The sequence below is a fragment of the Centroberyx gerrardi genome, chromosome 6 (genome assembly GCF_048128805.1).
Source record: "Centroberyx gerrardi isolate f3 chromosome 6, fCenGer3.hap1.cur.20231027, whole genome shotgun sequence".
Taxonomy (NCBI): domain Eukaryota; kingdom Metazoa; phylum Chordata; class Actinopteri; order Beryciformes; family Berycidae; genus Centroberyx; species Centroberyx gerrardi.
In genome coordinates this window covers 30,218,012-30,243,229 of record NC_136002.1, presented here as the reverse complement: position 1 = coordinate 30,243,229, position 25,218 = coordinate 30,218,012, and the positions used below count along the sequence as shown (strand labels likewise).

The 25,218-nt window shown below is 41.9% G+C and overlaps 1 protein-coding gene across 3 annotated transcripts in view; it reads left to right on the top strand.

Moving 5' to 3' along the window:
* eml2 (EMAP like 2) overlaps positions 1-23,198 on the top strand; it is a 42,338-nt gene extending 19,140 nt beyond the window's left edge. For all 3 annotated transcript variants that reach the window (XM_071897118.2, XM_078284108.1, XM_078284109.1), the window contains 18 exons: positions 5,886-5,914; positions 6,409-6,538; positions 6,986-7,135; positions 9,869-9,938; positions 10,631-10,741; positions 11,735-11,830; positions 12,064-12,198; positions 12,662-12,761; positions 14,077-14,231; positions 14,718-14,843; positions 15,077-15,208; positions 16,207-16,274; positions 17,302-17,390; positions 17,777-17,874; positions 18,541-18,628; positions 19,479-19,574; positions 20,516-20,646; positions 21,654-23,198. In XM_071897118.2, the coding sequence (XP_071753219.2) occupies positions 5,886-5,914; positions 6,409-6,538; positions 6,986-7,135; positions 9,869-9,938; positions 10,631-10,741; positions 11,735-11,830; positions 12,064-12,198; positions 12,662-12,761; positions 14,077-14,231; positions 14,718-14,843; positions 15,077-15,208; positions 16,207-16,274; positions 17,302-17,390; positions 17,777-17,874; positions 18,541-18,628; positions 19,479-19,574; positions 20,516-20,646; positions 21,654-21,779 (1,930 nt within the window). In that variant the 3' untranslated portion in view covers positions 21,780-23,198. The remainder of the gene's footprint in view (positions 1-5,885; positions 5,915-6,408; positions 6,539-6,985; positions 7,136-9,868; positions 9,939-10,630; positions 10,742-11,734; positions 11,831-12,063; positions 12,199-12,661; positions 12,762-14,076; positions 14,232-14,717; positions 14,844-15,076; positions 15,209-16,206; positions 16,275-17,301; positions 17,391-17,776; positions 17,875-18,540; positions 18,629-19,478; positions 19,575-20,515; positions 20,647-21,653) is intronic.
* Positions 23,199-25,218: the final 2,020 nt, after the last annotated feature.

The window sequence follows — 25,218 nt, the reverse complement described above, 5'->3', positions numbered from 1 at the left end:
GTCTGACAAAGCTGCAGACTGAGTTGAAACATTGGGAAAGTTAACATGGAGCATGATTCACTGTGTGGGCGACCGTTCCTATTTTCAGCACTGACTTCATTTTTACTTTTGGATGGTCAGTTTAAATTAAACTTTTCTGCTCGGGGGGGGGAAAAAACACAGGAGCACAGGTTGGACATTTAGCTGCATGATCTGTGGAGAATAATGGAAAATGCCCATCAGTTGCACATGTGCTCCTTTTTAATTTTCTTTTAGGTAGAGTGAAAATATTAGGAGCTTGTGTGATTTCAGGAGAATACCTTGTATCTCCAAAATCTCAACTTTTCAGGCACTATGAATGCATTTTTTTTTTTTACCATGCGTTTGTTAATTTATCTAATGGGTTTTAGAGATCAGATTTAAATAAGATTTTAAGAGATCAGAAATTTTCTCCATTAAGCTGAAGTTTAAACAGCTAAATTTGCGGTTAGGAGGTTTTCACATGACAACAGTGATATGCTGCTAACATGGCAGCTCTGTAACACCCTGCAGCAGTGGGAGCGGGGACAGGAGGGGTAGGTGTCTCCGACTGATCTGTCAGGATTACAGATTCTGCTCAGCAAGCAGAAACATTGATCACATTGATCGGACCTCCTGCTTAACAACATGCAGTAAACGTATCGACTGGGTCCCTGGTTGCAGAGCAGCACTTTGCAGCTACAAAACAAAGTTTTTCCAGGATTTTTTTTTTTGCAGAAAGCTTTGTGTCGGTGCTTAAAGTCATTCTCTTTCATTGTCACTGCACAAACTAATATTAAGTACACTCAAAATTGCCTTGGGGCCTGGCATGCTGGAAGAGGTTGTGCATATTTGGGGTTACATCATATACAGCAGATCTGAATTCATGCAAATATAAGGAATAAGGAAAAGATCTCTATCATGCTCAATCAGTCTCTCTCTCTCTCTCTCTCTCTCTCTCTCTCTCTCTCTCTCTCTCTCTCTCTCTCTCTCTCTCTCGTCCTGATGTGTCTAACGCCACAGGGGGCAGAACAAATTATCAGACTGGATTAGACTAATGTAATATGGGACATACTGTATTTTCTTGTGTGTGTGTGTGTGTGCGACTGTGTGTTTCCGTCCATTAATTGTACCGCTGCAGTACTTCACTCATAATGGACTGGGAAGTGGGAACACACTTGACCATTTCCACCGTTCCCACTTCAGCAGACTGCAACCCATCAGCATTACACTCAGACCGCACCATCCATTTGCTTCATGGATGGATCACTGTCATAAAAAGTGATTTACTGCAACATCCATCGCTGCAGTCTTTCCCAGCTAGAGGAATCATTTTCTTCAGACGCTGCTCTTATTTACGAAATAAAACAAAACGTAATCTCTTGTAATCAAATCTAGTAATTAAAGCTGATTGTATTGTTGCACCTAGTGTAAGTTGCTTTGGACGAGAGTGTCATCTAAATGCCTAAAATGTAAATAAAATGTTGCAGAGTAGACCTGGAGAATATTTGAAGTGAGTGAAGAAGTCAAACATAATATGCCGCCAAGTATTCAGCATTAAAATGATCACATTTTAATAACTCACAACATGTTTTAACTTGTTAAATACACTCTAAACATGATATGCCGACAGCCATTCAGCAGTAAAACTATCAGGATAATAGAAAAGTTGGCCGACTTTTTCCACTGTGGCCCTTAAATCGTTTGGCAGGCACAGTCAAATTCAAAAACTCAAACTTGAAAAGGTCTTTGAGGAACCTTCAGGAGAAACCCCAGAAGCTTCCTTGAGGAACCTCTTCACAAAGGCTTCATGTGCCTCCATGAACCTGTAACATAATGGGAGGTTTCTTTATTATTTTTTTAAATCGAGAACCCTATGGTGCTTATTAGCTCCCTCTGGATCTTAGAAGAACTCGAGTTTTTAGAGTGGCAGAAAATGCTAACCGGTTCCCTCAGCATCGCATATTAATCAGCGGTGTGTTTGTGCATTCCCTTCCCCTGGAAACCGGGTGACTGGGACTGCAGCCTGCTGCACGCTCTTTAGACCCACACAGTTATTTACCCCGTCTCCCCTGTCCTGCTGCCAGTTACCCGGCATGCACTGCACTAATTACTGGCTCCGAATCAATCTTGTTCTCTCATTGGCTAGAACCGGACCACTCCTCCTCCTTCCTGGCAGACCACACACACGCACACGCACACAAACACAAACACACACTTTAGAGACAAGCGGACCTTTATGTGGTTATTTTAAAGAGGCGAAACCCTGCCTGGTTGTCTCCAGCTGCCCCGAAACAACAGATACACAGACATGGACACCAGTCAGGTCCTCACGAGGTTCACTTTTTTTTTTTTTTTTTAATTTTTAGCTCCCTCAGACTGCCCTTCTATGCTTTTTTTATACACACACACACACACACACACACATGCAAGCTCTAGTCTCATATCTTTAAAATTCGTGAGATTTGCTCGCTCTTCTTTTTATCAATGTGTCCTTTGTTGCTCTGTAAAACACTTTGTGGCAAACCTGTTTTGTAAAAAAAAAAAAACTTTATGAATACATTCTGCTTGACATGACTTGACTAGCTCAAACAGACACTGAGCCGACATAATTCCCACAGTCGACTCCCTGTTAAACAAATGTGAGGCCAGATAGATGCACACGGCTCATCCTGGTAGAGTCCTAAAGTTGCTTCCAACCTCTCTTTATGCCTGAGTATCAGTTACAGTCATATCACCTTTTTTACAGTTTGTTGATAGTGGAGATAGCCAAATATGTCAGAGACCATATAGCTCACCTCATGAGTTGGGATCCAATATGGGTGCCAGGCCTGATTCTGTTGGGTCTCCTTCCTGCATGGCAAGAGAAACAATATCATTGCTAAAAGACTTTTATATTTCCTGAAAGATTTTTAGACTTGGTTGAGCGACAATTGAGAACTAATTGTGGCCTCCTGAGTGCAACATTTTCTGTTGTGCACTTTTTTAGTTCTCTCACTTTTGCACCTTATGTAGATAAATGTCAGTCTTTGGCATTTTTGGGGATTTCTTCCTTTTTTATCAGTGTAAAAAGTTCTGGTTGGTTTCCTTTTTGTGTCTGATCTTTGAACCCACACACCTGAGACAAACCTCCTAAATCATTGGACTTTTCCTCAGAGTGTCTAGAAACATGTGGTTTGGGTGAATCTGCATGCAGGTTTTGAGTGTGTATCCTGCTGGTGTGTTGTTCCCTCCCAGCTCCACCTCTGCTTCTGCATCCATAGAAACGAACACTCAGGTTTAGTCAAACATGTTGTTGTAGACTCCATACTCTCCAGTTGCTGAACAGGTAGAGGAAGTCCTCAGTTTCTCCTTATCTTATCCAGCCTTATTTTACTGCTGTTGCCATGGTGATATCCACCTGTCCGCTGAGGCAGCGTGTCAGCATCCTGACGGAGCCTGATTGGTTGACAGCATCCTGACAGGTTAGGTTGAGTTGTCAGCATGTGCAGAACTGTACAGTGGGCAGTTCTGATTGGTTGACAGACAGATGATTCAGGAAGTGCTGTCACTGTACTGTAGCTCAGCTGATGCAACCTGATGAGGAAGCTAGAAATAGTCTATACATTTTGGCAAACTGGCGGTCTGGCTCACTGGTTGTCAGAATAGATTTAAAGTAAAGTTTAATCTAAAGTAATATATTTTTTAAAGCGGTTAGGGTTATAATGTGCAACATTTTCATATAAATAATGTTTTCCTACTCTCTATCACCGATTTTAATGTAACACAACAGTGATTCAACCTACAGTATATCTGATGTCTGGTCTTTCCTGGGAAAACAGGAAGTGATGCGTTTTATGTTTCCGGTTTGTTTGTAATAAACAGAAGAAGAAGAACTGGGTAGTTAGCATGAGCAGTGATAGCCACCATGGCTGAACAAAGAAAAGAGAAACTCAAACTGCATCAACAGAAAATCCAAGCTCCGCCCACACTGTTTGATTGACAGGTGATCTCTGGGAAGTGCAGTGCAGAAACACCACAGCGATGAGCACTTAGCAACAAAGATAGAGACAGAATTTATAAAAACACAGATCTCGCAGATTAGCACTTTAAACAGCCCGTCTTGACACTTGCAAAGTTACCAGCTCTTACTATTTCACACTCTGCTGACAACAGAGACAGACAACCATGTAAATATTAAAACAGCAAGCAACATGACAGGCTAACAAGAAGACTAATTAGATCAAAATAAAATTATGTAGATCTGATATTGTGAGTTGGAGATGAGTAGGTATTTCGCTAACGAGGCTTTTTTCCCCTTACTTACATCCATGCGTATCTATAGCTGCCAGTTTCCCTTCCTGTTGTCCCACAGTCTCTATCTCTGTTTCGTTCTTTTCTCATTGTCAGTCTTTCATGCTCCTCTGTAACAGCTGCTGGCCGAGCACCAGACTCATTGTGTATTTGTCTACCTGATCTTCCTGTATCCCATCCAGAGCCCCAGGCCTTGGGCAGCCATGGTGTCATCACCCATGTGTGGATACACAGATAATAGGATATGTCTGTTTGCTTTGAGCCTGTCCTGGATTTCATCAAAGTTCAAAGCCAGCTTCTTAATCCGCTCACGTACACAGTCGGATTCAAGAGTCAAAACTTTATTCATGCGAGCAAAGAATAGAAGTGTGTCCGCAGCTGTGTGCCTTTTCTCATAACAGAGACTTATATGCGTACACTAAAATAAAGAAAATCACAACTGACAGCCAGAAAATTAGACATATTGATCAAAACTCTGATCTAAGTTGCTCTGTGCAACTCAAACTGCAACTGCTGATGTGCTTCTTGTGAAGATGTGAAGTTTTCGGATGTTTATTGCTCCATATTTTAAAAAAATACAACTGCTAAAAACATCTAAAATGTTACTGTTCAATCCCATAACTCCAGAGCGCCTTTCACATTGCTGTTAATATGCGCATTGGGAGCAAATCAACTTTGAAAACAGTATTTCTAAGCACAAGGGATCTTAATCCTGCATCCAGAAGACATCATCTCAAAAACCCACTGCAGGTAGTGAAACTCTCCTCTGAGTGTGTGACTGTCATGAAAGGTCGGTGTTTTTCTGCTGACTGTGCTCTGCAGCCCTTTGAGAGACGTCTCTGTTCATTTTCCAGTTGACAGGAGACCGAGCGGTCAGAGTTGCAGCCGAGGGCAAAGAATAAATAATTAAAACTCTTACAGGAACTCCTGAAGTCATGGAAAAACATCTCAGGAGCTTTCCAAACAGAGTCGATGACACAACTGATGATAAGTACAATATGTATCGTTTGATGGACTTTTTCATCCAAAACAACGCCTTGCAGTTCCTATCGAGTGTTTGTTTTTTTAGTATGGGTGGGAATCAGACCCCTGCAGATGGGCAGCCACATTGTAAGCCAAATCTTACAGAAACTCCCCAGTTCCCTCCCACTTATCTCACCAAGTTGTTTTTTCCACTTTTTAAAGGAAAATTAGCTTTTAAACTAATACAGGATTAAACTAGAAGGGCACTCGGAGAGCGCAGACCTCCGCCAAGGTTCGTGCTGTTACCGCTTGTTCGTGAGTCGGATCCGGATCCGCTCCAAAATTTAATGGGTTCTTCCTTGGCCCGTGCTACACCCTTCCACCAAGTTTCATGAAAATCGGGCCAGTAGTTTTTCCGTAATCCTGCTAACAGACAAACAAACAGACAAACAAACGGCACTGAAAACATAACCTCCTTGGTGGAGGTAACAAACCTTCAAGATGAACATGTTTTAAAATGTATTTTGAATATGGGCGACCTCCATTGGGATCAAACCCCTAACCCATGCGGTAGAAGTGCCTTATTCTACCGATTCTACATTTGATTTGTCTTTTTCTTTCTTCTGTTTCAGCAAATCCAAAGAATGCACCCTCAATGCAGGTAAGTTGTATTTTTACCCCATAGAGGTGTTCTATGTGTGTGTGTGTGTGTGTGTGGCATGCAGATTGAGAATCCATTAATCACTAACTCACACCCTCACATTACGGCAGTGTTGTAATTTGCTGTAAAGAGGATGAGCAGCGTCTGATGTGTGTAATTCAATTGGCAGATCAAATGGAAATGGTATCCTTCACGCACTGCTGAAGAACATTTTTATCATTCTCTTCAGCCACTCAGCGTTTTCCATTAGAAGTGATGAAGAGCTGAATGGTCTAGAGCTACTAAATGAAATTGTCTGGTAGAGTCAGGAAGTGTTTGGAGGAAGGAAGTAAACAACAACAAATGTTTGTTATATTGTCTAATGCATCCATATTGAATCCGTCTGTCTTTCCTCCCACCTCTCTCTCTCTCTCTCTCTCTCTCTCTCTCTCTCTCTCTCTCTCCCTCTCTCTCTCTCTCTCTCCCTCTCTCCCTCTCTCCCTCCCTCTCCCCAGAGGACGGCTACGTCAGGATGTTTCTGCGAGGCCGTCCCGTCACCATGCACCTCCCAGACGAGCAGAGGGAGAGCTACAGCCTGGACCACAAGGTGGCGCTGCCCGACCGCAAACTCAAACTGCAGTGGGTGTATCCTTCAGACTGGGAACAGATGTTGTTTCTCTGATGGTTCAGGAGCGAATGAATGAATGACTAAAAAATTAAGCAACTGATCAGTAGATAGATGGAGTGTGGCGCTTATCTAGTTTTTAACTTGTTTTTTATCCATCAGTTAAAATTAGTTATTTCGGCCAATGATGCTTTCATAAGAGCTCTTATTTCTTTATTTCTCCATCATACATGAACACTCAAGGGTCACATACATGTTTCGTAACATCTATTTTCTGGGTGCTGCAGCTCTGATCCTTGCACTCCCTACTACTGGTTCATCATAATGTTTGTGATCCACAAATCGAAGCTCATTCCACTTTTCCAATCATTGAAAGTCCCCCTGGATAAGCTAAATATGCCTGAAATCAGCATGTTAAATGTGCGGCCCGGCTTCACCGTCTTGTTCCCTAACCCGGCCCGGACCAGGTACGGCTACCGAGGCCGAGACTGCCGCTCCAACCTCTACCTGCTGCCCACAGGAGAGATCGTCTACTTCAACGCCTCTGTGGTGGTGCTGTACAACACCGAGGAGCAGCAGCAGAGACACTACCTGGGACACAACGACGACGTCAAATGGTGAGATGATGGTAGTGGAGGGAGGAGGAGGAGGAGGAGGAGGAGTAGTGGTGGTAGTACCAGAAGTAGTAGTAGTTCTAGCAGTAGTGGTAGGAGGAGTGGTGGTGGTAGTGATAGTAGTAATAGTGTGGTAGAGGTGGTAGCAGTAGTAGTAGGACAAGCAGGTGTAATAGTGGTAGTAGTCATAATTGTGGAAGCAGTGGTAATAGTAGGGATAGTAGTCATGTTAGAAGTGGTTGTAGTATCAGCAGTAGTAGTGGTAAGATTAGTTGTAGTAATAGTAGTAGTGGTAGTAGTAGTTTAGTAGTAGCAGCACTAGTAGCAGTAATAGTAGTAGTGGTAGCCGTAGGAATAGTAGTAGTAATAGGAGTAAAAATGGTAGTAGAAGTAGTGTTAAGAGTGGGATTAGTAGTAATAGTAGCAGTAGTAGTAATAGTGATAGGAGTAGCAGTTGTTGGTGTAGTAGAAGTAGTAATACAGTAGTAGTGGTGGTAGTAGTAATACAGTAGTAGTAGTAATAAACGTGTTGCAGTGTTACTACTAGTAATAGCAGCATTTATTCAGCACCTTTGTCATGGTGATACAATGCTCTTTACATGCAGTTAAACAACAAATAAAAGCCAGTAAGATTAAAAATTAAAATGCCCATCATGAGTAAAAACTGAGTTACTGTAGAATGAAACACACAAACACTTTGAGAGTAAAACAGGTAAATCAGATTGTATACTGTAAAGACTGTCTTCAGAAATGTTTTAAGAGGCAGTTTAAAAGATGACAGTGGTTTTGCAGCCTGGTCAGACTACAACCAACCAGTCCTGCAGTGCTATCCAGATCACACTGTCATCCACAACCAGTAGATAGAAGCTGTGACATTATGATCAAAGGCCTCTTATGTACTGTGTGTGTGTGTGCGGGGAGGATTGGGCTGAGTGTTTAGTGTACAAACAGACACACAGAATAACACACAGGCGACACAAAGCAGACAAAGTAAAGGCGGCACAGTAGGATATGGAAATATTCCCACATATGACTTAAACCTTACACACGAGCCAGGTCCTGTTTTAGAATCGGCTCCTCCTTCTGTTTAAACAGTGGAGTGACTCCTCTTCATCACATTACATCTTTGAGTGATGTGGCTTATCAGTAATACCTAGAGCCTGGATATCGTAGGAGGTTGTTGATACACGTCTTCATAATGCAACATGATATATAACTATGATTCTAAACTTAATGATCAATCCATAATACCATATGAAAAATGTTATTATTCATTAGAAAGAGTGGTAGCCATTGAAAAGTCCTCTTTCATGCATTTCTCCTGCGTCCATCCTGCATTAATACTGCACAAAATGACTTCTTATACAGTAGTTTTACAGTACAATAAACCTGAAGCTCAAATGTCTCACATCTGACTAGTTACCAGAACTTTCCTCATGATTTCTAACCAAAAACTAGAACTTCCCAAACTCTTCCTCTTTGTGAGACTTATATAATGGTTATATTCCTACATCGATAGGAGATTGGTATAATTTTGTATTTCTCTCAACAGTTTGCCTGAACACATCACTGACACTTTATGTAGCTTAATTAGGTGTTAATTGGGTGATTTTTGGTTTGCTTTGGTTTGCTCTTGACGTCCCAAACCGTTTACAGAGGGAGCAGAGTAAATGAGCAGAGCTTTATGTTTTGACACTGGGATGTAAACAAACTGAATCCCCCCGGGCATGCTGGGAAAGCTGCTCTCATCTCTACAGGGAAACAACTGCATCCTCTTCTCCCACGCCTTCACACAGTATCTTCCTGCTCTGCTCGGAATTGAACGGCTCCTATCTTTATAGAGTATTTATATCTAGGTTATTATTCTAGGAACACAGGATTGTTGTGATAAGGGCTGCATACTTAATTGTGTATAATCATATATTGTGATTTTAGTTTCTAAAATTAATAATTGTAGAATTGTTGGCAGTATTAAAACATTTTGTTTCATTTTGTTTAGAATATTTGTTCATGCTGAAAATGGTCAAGATGTTGCTATAAGATACAAAAAATGCAGTAAAATAATTTTGTTTCTGATATAATTATTATTATGATCAACCATGATTACAATATCTAGCAAAATAATCTGGATTATCAGATCTCTGTGGCTCTGACCCGTGCCGTTCTTGCTTGTAATGTTGGAATCTAGGAAGTAAAACTCATTCTGCTGTTAGGTGGAAGCAGAAACTGACGGTGAACCACAGAGAATTTGTCACTTCTGTTGGAAACGATTTAGGGTTGTTGTTTGTTTTCTCAATGGTTTTTATAGTGCCAAGTGCCAAAACAAGTCACTATGTCAACTCTGATTCTAAACTCATATTTGGGACACACTGTCATTTCCCCAAATTTCCTTGTTTATGAGAGGCAGAGGTAAAAATGAAAACAGACTCTCTTGTGGTGACGGCACTGGAAAACTTTCTTTTTTCAACAAGTGACAGTAGCAGATTTTCTAATGTAATATTGAAAATGTCTCCAGCTGTGATGGCAGTTTACATAAATTTTTTGGATAAAAGTATTTACATTTTGCATGTGATGCACTTTGGTTGTGTATTGGAATCACTTTTCCAACAAAACCCCAGTGGAGGAGACTGTAATCATCCGTCTGCAATTTTCCGTCTTTTTACGTAAAGCTGAAAGGAATGTCTCTTGAGGGGCAAAAATAATAATGAGAACAATTTCTATGTTTTCTCTCCTTAGCTTGAGTGTGCATCCTGACATGGTTACCATAGCAACGGGACAAGTGGCTGGAAACTCTAAAGATGGGAAGGTACTGTGAACATCGACAGGCACACTCACCGTTAAATAATACCACAACTTTATACTTGAGAAAAAGTATGGTTAAAAAACAAAAACTACCTATTCAAAAGCAGCAGTAAAAATGTGTTTTTAAAATGTATAAAAATGTATTTTTTCCTTAAAACCCTCTTGTTTCGTATGATCTGAAATAACTCGTAGGTTTTTGTCCTGGTGCTGTTGCTCGAGGAACAAGGAGTTAAAATGATCTGGAAAATGCTGAAATAATGACAGCAACAAGAAACATCAGAATCTCGATACTTCATGTTATCCATGTGCATCGTCCAAGTCTTGGTGCAGTTTCAGTAACACTTAAATAATACAGTGATAACAATGTTGACAGCACTGGTAATACATGGAGAGATGGTGTTGGTAAAGAGGAAAAACTGGTTTAAGTTACTGTAACAAGTGAAAGAAAACTTCTTTTCCTCTTTTGTTGTCCTTTCATCTTTGTCCTTCAGAGAAGAGAAATTATGTTCGAAAACCAATGTTCAGTCGTACTTCATCTCCAGATCTTTCTGTGTTTAATTCTTGTATCGGCGTGGATAGTTTCTCTTCTCAGGTCGTCACACGCTGTTGGTTCTCTGCACCAAATGAGCTTCTCTAACTAGCTGAGTTGAGTGTGTTTTATTTCTCTGATGTCATGTCTGTCCTGTGCGTGTTCAGCTGCTGGCTCCTCATGTTCGTGTGTGGGACTCTGTGAGCCTCAACACCCTGCATGTGATCGGGATGGGTGTGTTCGACCGGGCCGTCACCTGCGTCGCCTTCTCCAAGTCGGTAAGCCGCTTCACATCCGGTCGGGTTCCAGAGGATTTTACAGGCTGGATTCACTGTGGACGGTTCAGTTAGATAACGACTGGGGACTTACAAGTGAATCAAAGTTTGAGGTCTTTCAGTTAATGTAATAACTTGTCAAAATGTAATACACTGTCCCTCTAAATGAGTTGAAAATTTAATAAAACCTGATATTATAATGAATTGCTGGATAATGTAATGTATATTTCATTTTATTATTACATTATTACTTTAACTTCATAAGGGGTGTAACATACTATTACTGAAGTAATAACATTGACTAATAATGTAATGACTAAAATGCTACATTATTGATCAATACTGTTATTACATCATCAGTTATAGATTTGTTACACCCCTTTCAAGTAATAATCACTTGATTTTATTATTGCAATAATTGTTATTGTAATAATGTGATGTTGTTTGTTACATCAACAGTTATTACACGTCTTATTACATTTAGAGGGACAATTGTATTACATTTTGACATGTTATTACATTATCCAGCAGTTATTACATTATCCAGCAGTTATTACATTATCCAGCAGTTATTACATTATCCGTTGCTACATGCGTCTAATTCTGAGTTCAAAATGTTTCAGTTTGAAACCCAAATTGCCATTTGGTGTTTGTTTTTTATCCAAAGCATCTTATAGTTCCTGAGTGAATGAAAGTGCTGTTTGCATGATGATAAAAAATGTATTCTCAATAACATAACTATAGATTGGATATGAGAACCTTTTCATGGCAAAAGATGTCCAGATTTTGAATTTTCATCACAGCTCACTTTGTGAATTGACTGAATTGAAAATGCACTGATCCCACCTGTCACCTGGAGAGTACAGTGCACAGAGGCATTGATTACAAATGAAACATCAGTGCATGCTTTTGACATATAAAAAAAAACAAAAAACATTGAAATGTTTTTAGTGTCCTGTTGCATAGTGAAGCTCCAGCTCTTCTTCTGCTCCTCAGAACGGCGGCGCCTTCCTCTGCGCTGTGGACGACGCCAACGATCACATCCTGTCGGTCTGGAACTGGCAGAAGGAGAAGCAGCTGGCTGATGTCAAGGTACCCCGACCCTTGACCTTTGACCCCTGACCCTGATCCCCTTGATACAACTGTTTCATTGCAGATATTGATTCCTGGTTCTAAACTTTAAGGATCGGTCAATGCAGATGAATTACTTTTACTCAACAACATTGGATTTTAATATTATAGATGTATTCTGTTCAGAACACCAACTTGATCTTTGTTTACAAGAGAGAAAGATGCTTTACTCCTCATGCCTCCTGTCTCTCCAGTGCTCCAACGACTCTGTACTGGGCGCCGTGTTTCACCCAATGGACGCCAACCTGATTGTGACCTGTGGGAAATCTCACATCAACTTCTGGACCATGGAGGGAAACACGCTCACCAAGAGACAGGGCCTGTTCGAGGTGCGGACAAGTGCCTCTTTAACCTCCTTTTATGAGTTTCACTGTGTTCCCAAAATATCACAACACCCTCCTCCCAATCTCAAATCAACCCTGTTAACTCACACTGTGGTGAAAAATCGGTTGTCATTTGCTGTCTTCATACCATGTCGGTCACCAGAAGCCCCCAGGGTTCCCGAGGGCCTTGAAAGTCATTGAAAGTTGGTGGATTTGAGAAAAATACAATAAGGCCTTACATGTTTTTTTTTTTAAATGGTTCAAAAAGGAATATCCGCACATTAAGTCTTCGTCAGTCTTAAACTACAGAAAGTAGATATTCCTTTTTGAACCACTGTTCATGACTCTTTCATCCACCACACGTCTACTACCACTTGTTTTAAAATAAATGCATGGCCTTTAACTTGTGTAAATTAGACATTGGTTCACATAAGTAACACTCTTTGTCTCACTCTCTCTCTCTCTCTAGAAACATGAAAAGCCAAAGTATGTGTTGTGCGTGGCGTTTGCTGAGAACGGAGACGCCATCACAGGAGACTCCAGTGGAAACATCTACGTCTGGGCCAAAGGTAGAATCCAACCTCATCCTGCTGCTCCAGAGGACACTGGACAGTTTCACTTTTATTTAACATATTTATATGTTAACTCTCCGAACACTGAGAGACTGGTTGTTCGTTGTGGTATGAAAATGTAATCGAACACAGCAGTGCTGTTCTTATAAGAACTGCAGGAATGGATGTAGAAATGTCACACTGGAGACTTAAACTGTAGAAAGTGGAGAGATGAGATGAAGTAGTGAAAGAAATGTGGAGAGGACATGAGGATGTTGTAAAAAGTGAAAGTGAAAACTAGCTTAGTACTAGTTACATGGCTGTGAGCATCTTGGCAAACCTTAACAACTAATGTTACTGCTAACAAAGCATTAAGCCCAGTACAGGCAAAGTCCAACAGACAAGATGCAAAACCTAATCAAACAAGCTAATGTGATATAATGACATGAAATGAATGAAACAACTTACCCTATCAGGAAAGTTGAAATGAATCTTCTACCAGCTAGCCAAATTGTAGAGAAATGTGAAATCCTCCAGTGCAACTACAGTGCAAACTAGCGTCATTAGGAGCATCAGCTGTTCTATAAAGATTACTACCACAGGCATTTCAGACATGGTAGTTCAGTGTCCAGCTGTGCATTTCACTCTTGTATAGCAGCTCACTTCAGACACTCAGGCAACATTGGGTTGTGTATTGGGTTACTTCAAATAGTGCACTAGAAAGGATTGACTGCCTGCCCCACTGACAAACTGATTGTGTGTTCATGTGCTGGTGGGAAAGTCTGACATCCGGGACTTCCAAGTTGGCTGCTAAACAGCGTTGCATTCATGTGCTTTTTAGTTACGAAAAAAATGTATAAACAAACAAGGATGAAGAGCGATTTGCTGCTTCTTGGATTTAAAAAGCACTTACTACAATGCTACCAGTTTCTTTGCAAGAACAAGGAGAAAAGGCGTATCAGGTATATGAGAAATGGAGTTTAGTAGTTGACTGACTAAAACTAGATTTTTCCACCATGTTGACAAGATTAAAGGTTATCATCGCATCATAACTCAGAGACTTGAGTGGCAAAATTTTCTTCCGCTTTCTGACTTCATCAGAGTTTGAATGGCAGGCGTTCATGTGCAATATCCAAGTAGGAAATGTATTTTCCCGATATATCCAATAGAATGAAAATGAAGGGTGAGTTCACCCAACTCAGTAACTGGCTCTTATTGGCTGTGCTGTTGATTGACAAGTTGTAACCACATCATCCAGCTAGTGACCAGGGGGTCCACAAAGGCAGGATATTCTCTTGTCAGTGCTCTGATTGGCTGTATGTGTGATTGACAGGTGGGAACCGTATCAGCCAGGTGGTGTCGGGGGCCCACGAGGGCGGGATCTTCTCTGTGTGTGTCCTGAAGGACGGCACCGTGGTGTCCGGAGGGGGGAAGGACCGCAGGGTGGTGCTGTGGGACCACGACTACAGCAAGCAGTCTGAGATGGAGGTGAGACGCCATGATGAGATGAACCTTATTAACCCTGAGGAGAGAGCGGGTCGCTGCAGCAGTAAAGTGTAGGACAGCGGTTCCCTCAAATAGATATTAGACCATAAACAACATGGTAATCTAAAAAAAAAAGATTAAAGATGGATGACTTTGACAAAAACTACAACCAAGACAAGCTCTAACACTGTATTTAGACCTTAAGAGTGGCTGGCTGTTCGATGGCATCATAACACTTTTTAGTTTTTCTTTTTTTCTTTTTTTTTAACTAAAGAATGAGCTTTTATTGTCATCTACTGTCTCTACCTTGTTGTTATAGTGTTGTAAGTCTTACTGGCTTTGGGTTCCTTGTCCTCCATGCTCACTTTGGTTATTATCATTTCCTTTGCCTTTAGCACCCTCTGTCACTTGTAAAGTGTGTAAAGTGTGCACTTTCAAAACAAATGCACTTTTAAGCTTGTGCACTCAGAAGTGTGTTTTGTGTGTCAGGTGGGCGAGTCGTTCGGTCCTGTTCGCGCTCTGGCTGAGGGAAAACCAGGAGAACTCTTCATAGGAACCACCAAGAACGCCATCATCAGAGCTGCCTTCCCTGATACACTGACTCCTATTGTTCAGGTACACACACACACACACACACACACACACACACACACGTTTCATCCTAAAAGAAGTGCAAAATGGAGGAATTCCTTTGTTGTTTTCTCCATCTTTTCCTCCATCCCTCTCTCATTCCCTCATCCAAGAGTCTTATATAACTCAATGGAGAACACTGATACTCATGCTAAAACTGCACACACTGTCGGAGCAGTAAGACGCTCTGGATAAAAGAAGCATGCATTATGTTACAGGGCCACACCGATGAGCTGTGGGGTCTGGACATCCATCCGTCCATGGAGCAATTCGTCACCTGCTCCCAGGACAGGCAGGTCCACCTCTGGGACACCAACTCCCATCAGCCCCTCTGGAGCAAGACCATCGAGGTGAGGAGGAGCAGGGTGGAGAACATTTAACCTTTTATTCAACCAGAAAGGTCACTTAAAGGGGCATTAAGTTATCTATGAGCTTTATTGCCCTCTATTGGCAACCAGTAGGAATTGCAACAACACTGATGGGACTGATCTGCTCCTGCAAGTTTCTGTCACAGGAGTCTTAAAACTCCCAGTGGGTCGGGGGTCTTTGTTCCAAAACAGAGTCCGGGCTGGAAAGTGAGTTTTGAAAGCCAGAAATCACAGCATATGGAGAAGTAATCGTTGAGTCATTGGTATTGATCAACAGCCATATCAACCCCCCACAGATATATTATTATAGTCATTTTTCTCACTTTGCTTCGCACTTATGCACTGCTGCACTTCTTTTAAAATTTTGTATTTTACTTGATTTTATGCATCCTATGTACTCTATTTTTTAACTTTATTTTTATTATTATTTTACAGTGGGTTTTATTTTCCATCTTATGTTATGCATTCCTCATATTTTTACTATTATTATTCAGTGGGTTTTATTTTCCATCTTATGTTATGCTCATTCTATGTCTATTTTCATGTGAAGATGCATTTTATGTATTCTATTCTCCTCTTTATCTTATTCTCACTATCATTATCAAGTTTTATGTGAAGCACTCGGTGCATGTAATTTCTCTGTTGTAAAGCACTTTGAGCTGCATTTCTTGTATGAAAGGTGCTAAAGGTGCTAAAGTTTATTATCATTATTATTATTATTATTTTGTGCCATGGGACAGTAAAATCTTACTTACTGCCCCTTTTAAGAACAAAGCCATATTTCCAAGGACTTAGGGAATTGAGGAAATTCAGTTCAAACAGTCAAAACAGTTCAGATGAAAACTGAAGGGCAATATTAGAATATGACAAACAATTGAATACATAAAGTTACAATTGGCAGCAAGCCACAGTAAGAAGATACAGTATATATCTCTAATAATGAATGAAATAAAGTAACACATCCTCCTCCTTGTCTCCAGGACCCAGGGCGTTCTGCAGGCTTCCATCCCAGCGGAGCCGTCCTGGCAGTGGGGACCATGTCTGGAAGGTCGGTCTTGGTTACATGTCCAGTGTAGCAGCCCATTACAGATGTTTTCCCCCAACAGATACACTCAGAAACTAAACAGTAACGTCACAGTTACAATAAAACAGTTACATAAGACACCAAGTAATAAACTTCCTAACGCAATGACTGTATAAAGCCATAGATTGTATAAGAGGCATCAGTGAATCTTGGCGGTTTGCTCCTGTAGAACAGCGGTTCTCAACGTGGGGTCCGGGGACCACCAGGGGTATTTGAAGGGGTTCCAGGGGATCCACAGCAAATGGATGAATTGTTAAACTTCAGCATTATTTCATTTACAAGAAGTTAACACAGTTAGAGAATGTAGAAGAATGACTATTTTGATCATAGTTTCTCTGTTATCTCTCTACCTACAATACAGACAGTCAGGGAATTCTGGACAAAATCAAATCTAACAATATAAATACTTTTAGATTTGGGTTTGAGAGACAAAATGTCATCAACTGGGGGTCCGTAGCCCTAATGTGGACTAAATTAGGGTCCTTGATATGAAAAAGGTTGAGAATCACTGTTGTAGAACACATTTAACATTAGAACCATGCAAAGTTTTTTAATTGGAATTACGGAATAGGTCTCTTTTTGCGGTAGTATTTAAAGAAGTACAGTATTAGCATGTAAAAATTAAAAATGGGTACATGGTACAATACAAACACAAAAAACATGGTACAGTAGTTACAAATACTGTTATTATGCAGTAGTACTCCTACTGCTGTAGATTGTGCAACTTCTACTACTGTAATAATCATAATGGTAATAATAATTAGAATATTTGCATACTTCTTCACAAACATCAGATCAGATGTATCCAAGTTGTTTTTGTTTGTTTTTTGATAGGGAAACATTACAGGGAAACATTACATTACATTAGATGATGAAAACATTTAGTCAATATTGAGATTGTGTTTGTGTGTCTGTGTTCGTGTGTGTGTGTGTGTGTTGTGTGTGTGTGTGTGTGTGTGTGTGTGTGTGTGTGTGTGTGTGTGTGTTACAGATGGTTGGTGCTGGACACTGACACCAGGGACCTTGTTTCTATGCACACAGACGGCAACGAGATCATTTCCAACGTCAAGTACTCTCCAGGTACAGAACTGTCCGCTTCATACTGTGCAGCAAACTACCGGGGGAATCGGATTAAACAAGCTCAACATCTTATCTTTTGTTTTCTATTTAATCATTCATTGGCAGCACATCTGTCTACACACAGATTTAGCATACTGTGGCGATGTCACTGGTGATCTGAGTATATTTAATACTTACTTAATACAGTTGCCAGACAGTTACCAGCATTGAACCCAGTCCCACATTTACACAGGCCAGATCCAGTATGTCCAGTCTGTGCAGCAACCCAACAGCATAAAACACACAAACCCAACAGCTGTTATTCTTCCTCCACTGTGTAATGTTGCATTGTGTTAGCTAGTTTTCTGCTAATAGAACTGTTTACTCTCATCCTGCCCTGTCCATAGATGGTAACTTCCTGGCTGTCGGTTCCCATGACAACTTTGTTTACATCTATGCCGTGACAGAGAATGGCAGAAAGTACAGCCGCGTGGGGAAATGCACTGTAAGTATATACGATAAGTCACTTGGTGTATAAAATATGAGGACCACGCTGCTAATATTGAGCTTCATGTTGTCTCAAAGCTTAAAAACCCTTCTTTAGCCTGGCCTCCCCTTCACCTACAGCTCTCTTACTTGACTGAAGTCGACTCAACAGGTGAAATCAAAAATGGATCATATAGCGTTCACCTGGATTCACCTGTTCTGCTTCTTAGTTTTGTGGAAAAAGCAGGCGATGCTCACATTCTGTACAACTGGGTACTTAATTGACCCCTTTAGTTTAAGTTCTGCATCATAAAAGCATCAGCGAAATGCTTAATGTACATTAAAAGGTTCCTTCCAAAATGAGATAAACGATGAGGAAAAGAATGACCTTTGCTCTTACAAAATGATTGCTGACACAGCAGTAAAGCACATTGACTGAGGAATTTCAAGTATAGCACTTTCAACAAAATGGATAGTGTTTGGAATGATTGAATTTTGGTGATGTTCATGTTTTAACTTCAGTTGAAAGATGACATGCTTCTCTATGGGTTGAGTAAATTCTTCCCTTTAAAACCTCACTGGATAAACTCTAAAATGCCTGATGGTCAGTCTGAAGAACACACTGTTTTTCATGTTGTGTGATCTGTTTCAAGGGACATGACCACCGATTCTCCCTCTTCCTCAGGGCCATTCCAGCTTCGTCACCCACCTTGACTGGTCGGCAGACAGCCAGTACCTCGTCACCAACTCAGGAGACTACGAGATCCTCTTCTGTAAGCCGCCTCCTGTCTGTTTTCATATAAAATAACATTTACAGTTAGTGAGCACAGTTCTTAGAGTCAGGTCCGGGTCTCTTGGCTCTGTAACTGGGTGCATGTTGACATGATGAACCCGTAAACAACATGCAGTCTCTGATAATGGTACACAACCAGCAGTCTACAGTATTAATACACAAATCAAACACGTTTTGCAAGAGCCAAGCAACAAATTATAACACGCTGGTCACAGCCAGAGATGTCCTCCATTTTCTATTGGCATCCAGTGTTGAGATCACAACAGAAATCATGTTTTCTGTTTTACCTCTGTCTTTCACACAAGGAAACATATGAGGGATTTGTTGTTTTTTTACAGTTCCTCATAGTGTAAACAGTATCGTGCTATTTACGCTTCATGCATGTTTTAGTACGGCTGGCCAATATGGACACAATTAATGTCAATAATCATAAGAAATGACTTCAATATTGATGTTTGCTAATATACAGAATGCAAAAACACGTTAAATAATCAAGCTAATGTTCATCACATTGGTGATATTATGCATGATAAAAGTGTCATTTTAAAAATAATATTCCCCAGTTTCAAATCTCAATTTTTTAGATATTTTAATTAGTATTTGCTTTTTATCATTCATTTAGACAGCAGAATTGTGTATCATGATAACATCATTATTTCTTCACAATATGATTCCATTGAAAGACGACAAATGATTATATTGAATCACGCCTAGCCCTAGTTTAGCGTCATGACTCATATCTTCATGATGTTTATAAATGTCCAGGTGACACGCTGACTGTTGTTGCATGCAGCACGGAGCCTGATAGCAGCCTGGTTGTGTTGTTTCAGGGGAAGCGTCCAGCGGGAAACATGTGACCAACATGGACACGGTGCGCAACCTGGAGTGGGCCTCTTCCACCTGCACTCTGGGCTTCAGCAGCTTCGGTGAGCCGCGACTCACTGTTCATATTCAGTTATGCTCTTATTTATATGTGATGTTTGTTTATGCATCTGCGTTTTCCTCACAATTATATTTTGATGCGGTACCACCAAGGTATGTGAGCTCGCCGCCCCCCTGAACCCCCCGGGCCACTCCTCCTCCTCCTTCCCAGATTGATCAACCACTGAATTATGAATTATTACATTCACATTTCAGCATTTAGTTGATGTTCTTACCCAGAGCGATTTGCAATGAGTGCAAGAGTAGGAAATTTCGCACATTGGAAGCTCCAAATGGCAGCGAGAGGTATCCGTTTGAAAAATGTTAACTTCAATACTCAGAAATCCTGCAGTGTGAGGTCAGTAAACGTCACACTGCTTTATACCTAAGAAACCAAAGAGACGAGAGAGGAGAAGAGCTAACGTTGGTGAGTCCAGCTTTCTCTGGACGGAGCGCTGCTCACTGCTGGTTAGGAGACAGTTTGGATTTCACTCTCAAGTTTGGATTCGTCACTTTCATCACAAATGTCCATACCTGACACCAGAATTTCATTTGGGCAAACAGGGTGAATCTACAGCATCTCAGTAAGTGGAGATGGGACACTCTCCTCTGTTGCAGCAACACTTTGTGATGTAGGCTGATGACACAGGTCGAGTTTTTTTAACATACAAACCTTGCCGAGTGCAGCTTTAAATTCTTAGATTGCCAACATTACAATAGTAAGGGCAGTAATGTGCATCTGATGCGTCATGAGTTGTGAACTGAAGGGAGAAGTGATCATTTTGCATTCATGAAAGTGGAACTTTGATCAAACCACATCTCAGCTTCTTGTAGCAGCCGGAAAGAGAATGGGAAGGGAAACCTGATGTCTCTCTCTCTCTCTCTCTCTCTCTCTGTCTCTCTCTCTCTCTCTCTCTCTCTCTCTGTCTCTCTCTCTCTCTCTCAGGAGTGTGGCCAGACGGGGCGGACGGTACGGACATCAACGCCGTGTGCAGGTCACATGACGGCTCCCTGATGGCCTCTGCCGACGACTTTGGCAAAGTGCACTTGTTCTCCTTCCCCTGCTCTCAACCAAGGGTCAGTCCCATTCAGTCCTCTCACTGCAGGTCTACATCATTAGCACTTCTCAGAGAGTCGTGTGGCAGTGTTATTGTTTTTGTATGCATATATTTAGTGCTATTATATTGATATTTTTGGTATCATGTGTTTGCAGTTTGTCCCTTGGGCATATTAGAGATTAGCTCTACTCTACTCTAGTTTCCTCCAGTTGCACAGACGTTGACCTTTTCCACTTTTCAGCAGAAACGGGTCCAGAGCGGAAAGCCGTGCCTCTCTGCCTCGTCCTTCCTCCCTGTTCTGCCTACATTGTGATTTTAATTTACACAGTGAAACAAAATGCAACATCAGCAATGGTGACAAAAGACTCTGCTAGCAGGGTTTCAGTTTGGGACGGGGCCAAGTCCGTAATGCACACAGTTCCCACCAGGCGTTTCTTTTGTGTAGCGTCACGCTCCACAGAGATGCCTTGAGACGAGCTTAATGCCCCCTCTGCTCTCAATCAAGGTTAGGCCTGTTTTATAAAGTTAAAGTCCTGGTTCCAAACCACGGCTGGGTAAACTCCAGTTGTAAACTTAATTGTCCGTTTAGACAAGCTGGCTTCCATTTACACAGAAACTCAGAAGCCGCAAATAGATACAACATGTTCTTAGGTTTTTAGACTCTCTTGCACTGAACCTTGTCTGCAGGGTTTTACACAAACTGTAAGCCTACAAACAAATGTAGTTTGATTGGTGCTGATGCAAAAATTGGCAGAATAATTTTTTTTTTTTTTAAAAACCTGCATCCAAACCATTATCCAAGGTTTGAATGTTATAGATCCAATTTAGATTTGTTTTTCGTTATTTGAAATGATGGAAAGATGGAAACTAGGGTAAACATTTTCATAGATGAGACCCCATACATGCTGTAGGAGCACAATAGCTGGTCTTATTTATTATTATATATCAGCTAATGGCAGTTGCCTCCTCTTCTCTTCTTCTCTGTTACTGCGTCCCTTCCTCCTCTCTGCCCCGCCCCCTCCACAGGCTCCGAGCCACGTGTACGGTGGCCACAGCAGTCACGTGACCAACGTAGCCTTCCTGCACGACGACAGTCACCTGATCTCCACCGGCGGGAAAGACACCAGCGTCCTGCAGTGGGTGGTCGCCTAGGCAACGCCGGCCTCCCCGTCTCCGATCACCACGGGCGGGAAAAGCGGCGTCCTCTCTTAACCCCTGTCACCCCTTCACTGTTTCCTCCTGCCCACCGGAGGGCAGCACGTCTGTGCCTATTACAAACAACCTGACCAACAAAACCAGATGTCACGCCAGACCAGGCAGAGCATGAGAGTGTTGTATCTCTGAAATAAACAGAATATCAAATGTAGCCCTGCAGTTTGTAATAGAGTGGAGAGAAAGCACTTATTGCCATGCAGGAAGTGAATCCTACAGGTTTGGGGCCATTCATGAACTGAACTGAGAACGCACGGGAAATTATAATTCAGTTGGAAAGTGAAAGTCACCCAGCTGTAAGGAAATAGAATTGAATTCCATGAAATTCCATGAAATTCCACTTCTATGAGAGTTTGTCTTGACTTCCTAACATTATAAATCAAACATTATGAATCAAATAAAAGACATGTATGGATTACGATTACATGTTCTGCATCAAATACCAGCTGAAAGGTCCCTTTAACGTTTTATGATGTTCAGTATTGATAATATATAACACTATGTAATCTCAGATATGTGGTTAAAAAAATAAATAAATAAATAAACATCGAATTTCACAGAATTTCATTGAATTAAATTAAACTTCCTGAAATTCCAATTCAATTCCAGTAATTGGAATTGATGAGTTAATTCATGAACTGACCCTGACCCTGGTATTCTAACTGCACCCAACCCCAAACACCATCCTTCCTTTGCTATCTAACAAACCTTAACCACCCCCCCTCCCCTCCGGCCGGCTGCTGCTGGTGGTGACTACATGGTAAACTTGGGATGACGATGACCTTAGCTATTAGTCTTAACCGTTCCTAAACCTTAATTATCTCACCCCCTTCCCTTTAACCCCTTTGACCTCTTATCTTAAACCTTTTCATCCCTCTGAAACGTAACCCAAACCCCGAAGGTGGAGATTGTAATTATTAAAGATTGTTGTCGGAGATTGTAAACGGTATGAAGTGTCTGTTCTGTCCCAAGCCTCCCATTTAGCCACCTCCCCCCGGGCTACTGTGTTTCTGATTGTACTACTACTGTAACTGTACTGTGCTGAGGAGGCACTAGATGGCGCTACAATGCAAGAGAATTAGCATGTCTGAGGCCGCCCTCCTCCTGTAGATGCTGTTAATGTCGCAAAAGGTCTATAGAGTAAATATATATTATGCAGTATATCCGAGTGGCTGTGTTATTTTAATATTTAACTATAACAATGATGGATGTTATTATTATTATTATTATTATGGTTCTTGTGGCACTTTTGGCGGTGGACAGAAGGGTAATGTAGGCTACTGTACTGTAGAAGTGAGCTTAAGCTGTGCTTTGCCTTCTTCTGTTTTGTTAATAAAGTTTTTACCCAAGTACTATTAAGTGGAGAGGTTTTGGCTCTTTTTTGCGCGTATCAGCTAGTTGATGTATGGCTCATGACTTTAATTTATTTTTATATTTTATATATGCCTTCCTTTTAGTCTTTAATCTCTTTTGTTACATATTGTTTTATTTGTTTCCCCCTTGCTTTTACTTTGGATTTTTACTTTGTATACAAATCACTTTGCGCTCAATTCCTGAGGCGGCTCTACAGAAACTGTAGTAGTAGTAGTAGTATTTAAGAATAAAAACAACAGGGTGAGAATATTAGGAGGGATTTTCCTCAGGATGTTGTGGTGACTTCTATCTATTGACAGTCAACAGCGTGTGACGGTTAGAGAGAAGCATGTTTGTGACCAGAAGGTCTCTGGTTCGAATACCTGGAACAGCCAGGAAAATCTGGGCGGGGCGGTTGGGAAAACAAGACCTTCTCTTCCCTCCGGCAACAACAGGACTGGAGGTGCCCTTCACTCCCAGGTCCTCCAGTGAAGACGCTCAGTGGGCAACAGTGGAAGACTGTTGTTGTGCAGGGAAGCTCCCAGGTGTGAATGTGACCCTCCCTCTGTTGCCATAAGTAAGCATGCATGCTTGGTCATCTTGGTTAAATAAGGGTTAAAGGAAAAATCAACCCTAAAACACGTAAACACCGTTAAAAACAACTGTCGGTGATGTATGTGCCTTGCATTTCTGGGCCTATTTGCTGGTGTATTTTTTTTTTATTCCTGTGGATAACTGGAGCAAAGTCCAGATATTTTCCAGCAGCTGCAATTTTGAGAGCAGAAAAATGTTAAGCTTCTTTCTAGAGCCGCCATTTTGCACCAACGTTCATCAATCCATCGTAGAAGAGGAGAGAGACCAATTTCTCCACCCACAGTAGCCTCAGTAGACCAGAATGCAATGCAGCTGCAAGACAGGTTGTGTTTTGAGTAGGGGGCTGCTCTCACTTTTTCTTGTTTGGAAAAACTTGCTTGCTTGCTCGCTCATGATCTCGCTATCTGTATCGCTCTTTCCAGCTACATGTATAACCAACCTGAAAGCAACAAGTTCAGGCCCTTTCTCTGAGGGTTGTCAAAAGGCATTCTGGGAAATGTAGGACATCACTAGCTGAAATGGAAGTAGACGAGGCAGGTTGAGGGACAAGTGGGTACAATAAAAAAAAAGTAAATTACAACACTTACAAAAGTTATGTATTCCAAGAGTTACAAAATAACTCCTGGATTACATTGAACTTCACAGACTGATGATATCTAAAAGTGCCAGAGTATCTGATGGTGGAGTTCTCCTTTAAAAGGAGGTCAGGAGGAGGACAGGAGGAGGACAGGAGGAGGAGAATGAGGTCAGGGCCAAGGAGGAAGACTGGTACTCATCACATGAATACCAGCCGGTAAGCAGGGTCAGGTCGGGTTAGTGTTGTGGTCACGACGGTCTGTTTCCTGTCAACACCATGGGTCAGGGGAGAGGAGGTGGAGGAGTGGGGGGAGGAGGTGGAGGAGCAGGGAGAGCAGGGAGAGGAGGTGGAGGAGGTGGAGGAGCAGGGAGAGGAGGAGCAGGGAGAGGAGGTGGAGGAGCAGGGAGAGGAGGTGGAGGAGCAGGGAGAGGAGGAGAGGCGGTGGAGGAGCAGGGAGAGGAGGAGGAGGAGCGGGGAGAGGAGGTGGAGGAGCGGGGAGAGGAGGTGGAGGAGCAGGCACAGGAGGTGGAGGAGCAGGCAGAGGAGGTGGAGGAGCAGGGAGAGGAGGTGGAGGAGCAGGGAGAGGAGGAGCAGGGAGAGGAGGTGGAGGAGCAGGGAGAGGAGGAGCAGGGAGAGGAGGAGGAGGAGCAGGGAGAGGCGGTGGAGGAGCAGGGAGAGGAGGAGAGGAGGTGGAGGAGCAGGGAGAGGAGGTGGAGGAGCAGGGAGAGGAGGAGAGGAGGTGGAGGAGCAGGGAGAGGAGGAGAGGCGGTGGAGGTGCAGGGAGAGGAGGAGGAGCAGGGAGAGCAGGGAGAGGAGGTGGAGGAGCAGGGAGAGGAGGAGAGGAGGAGGAGCACG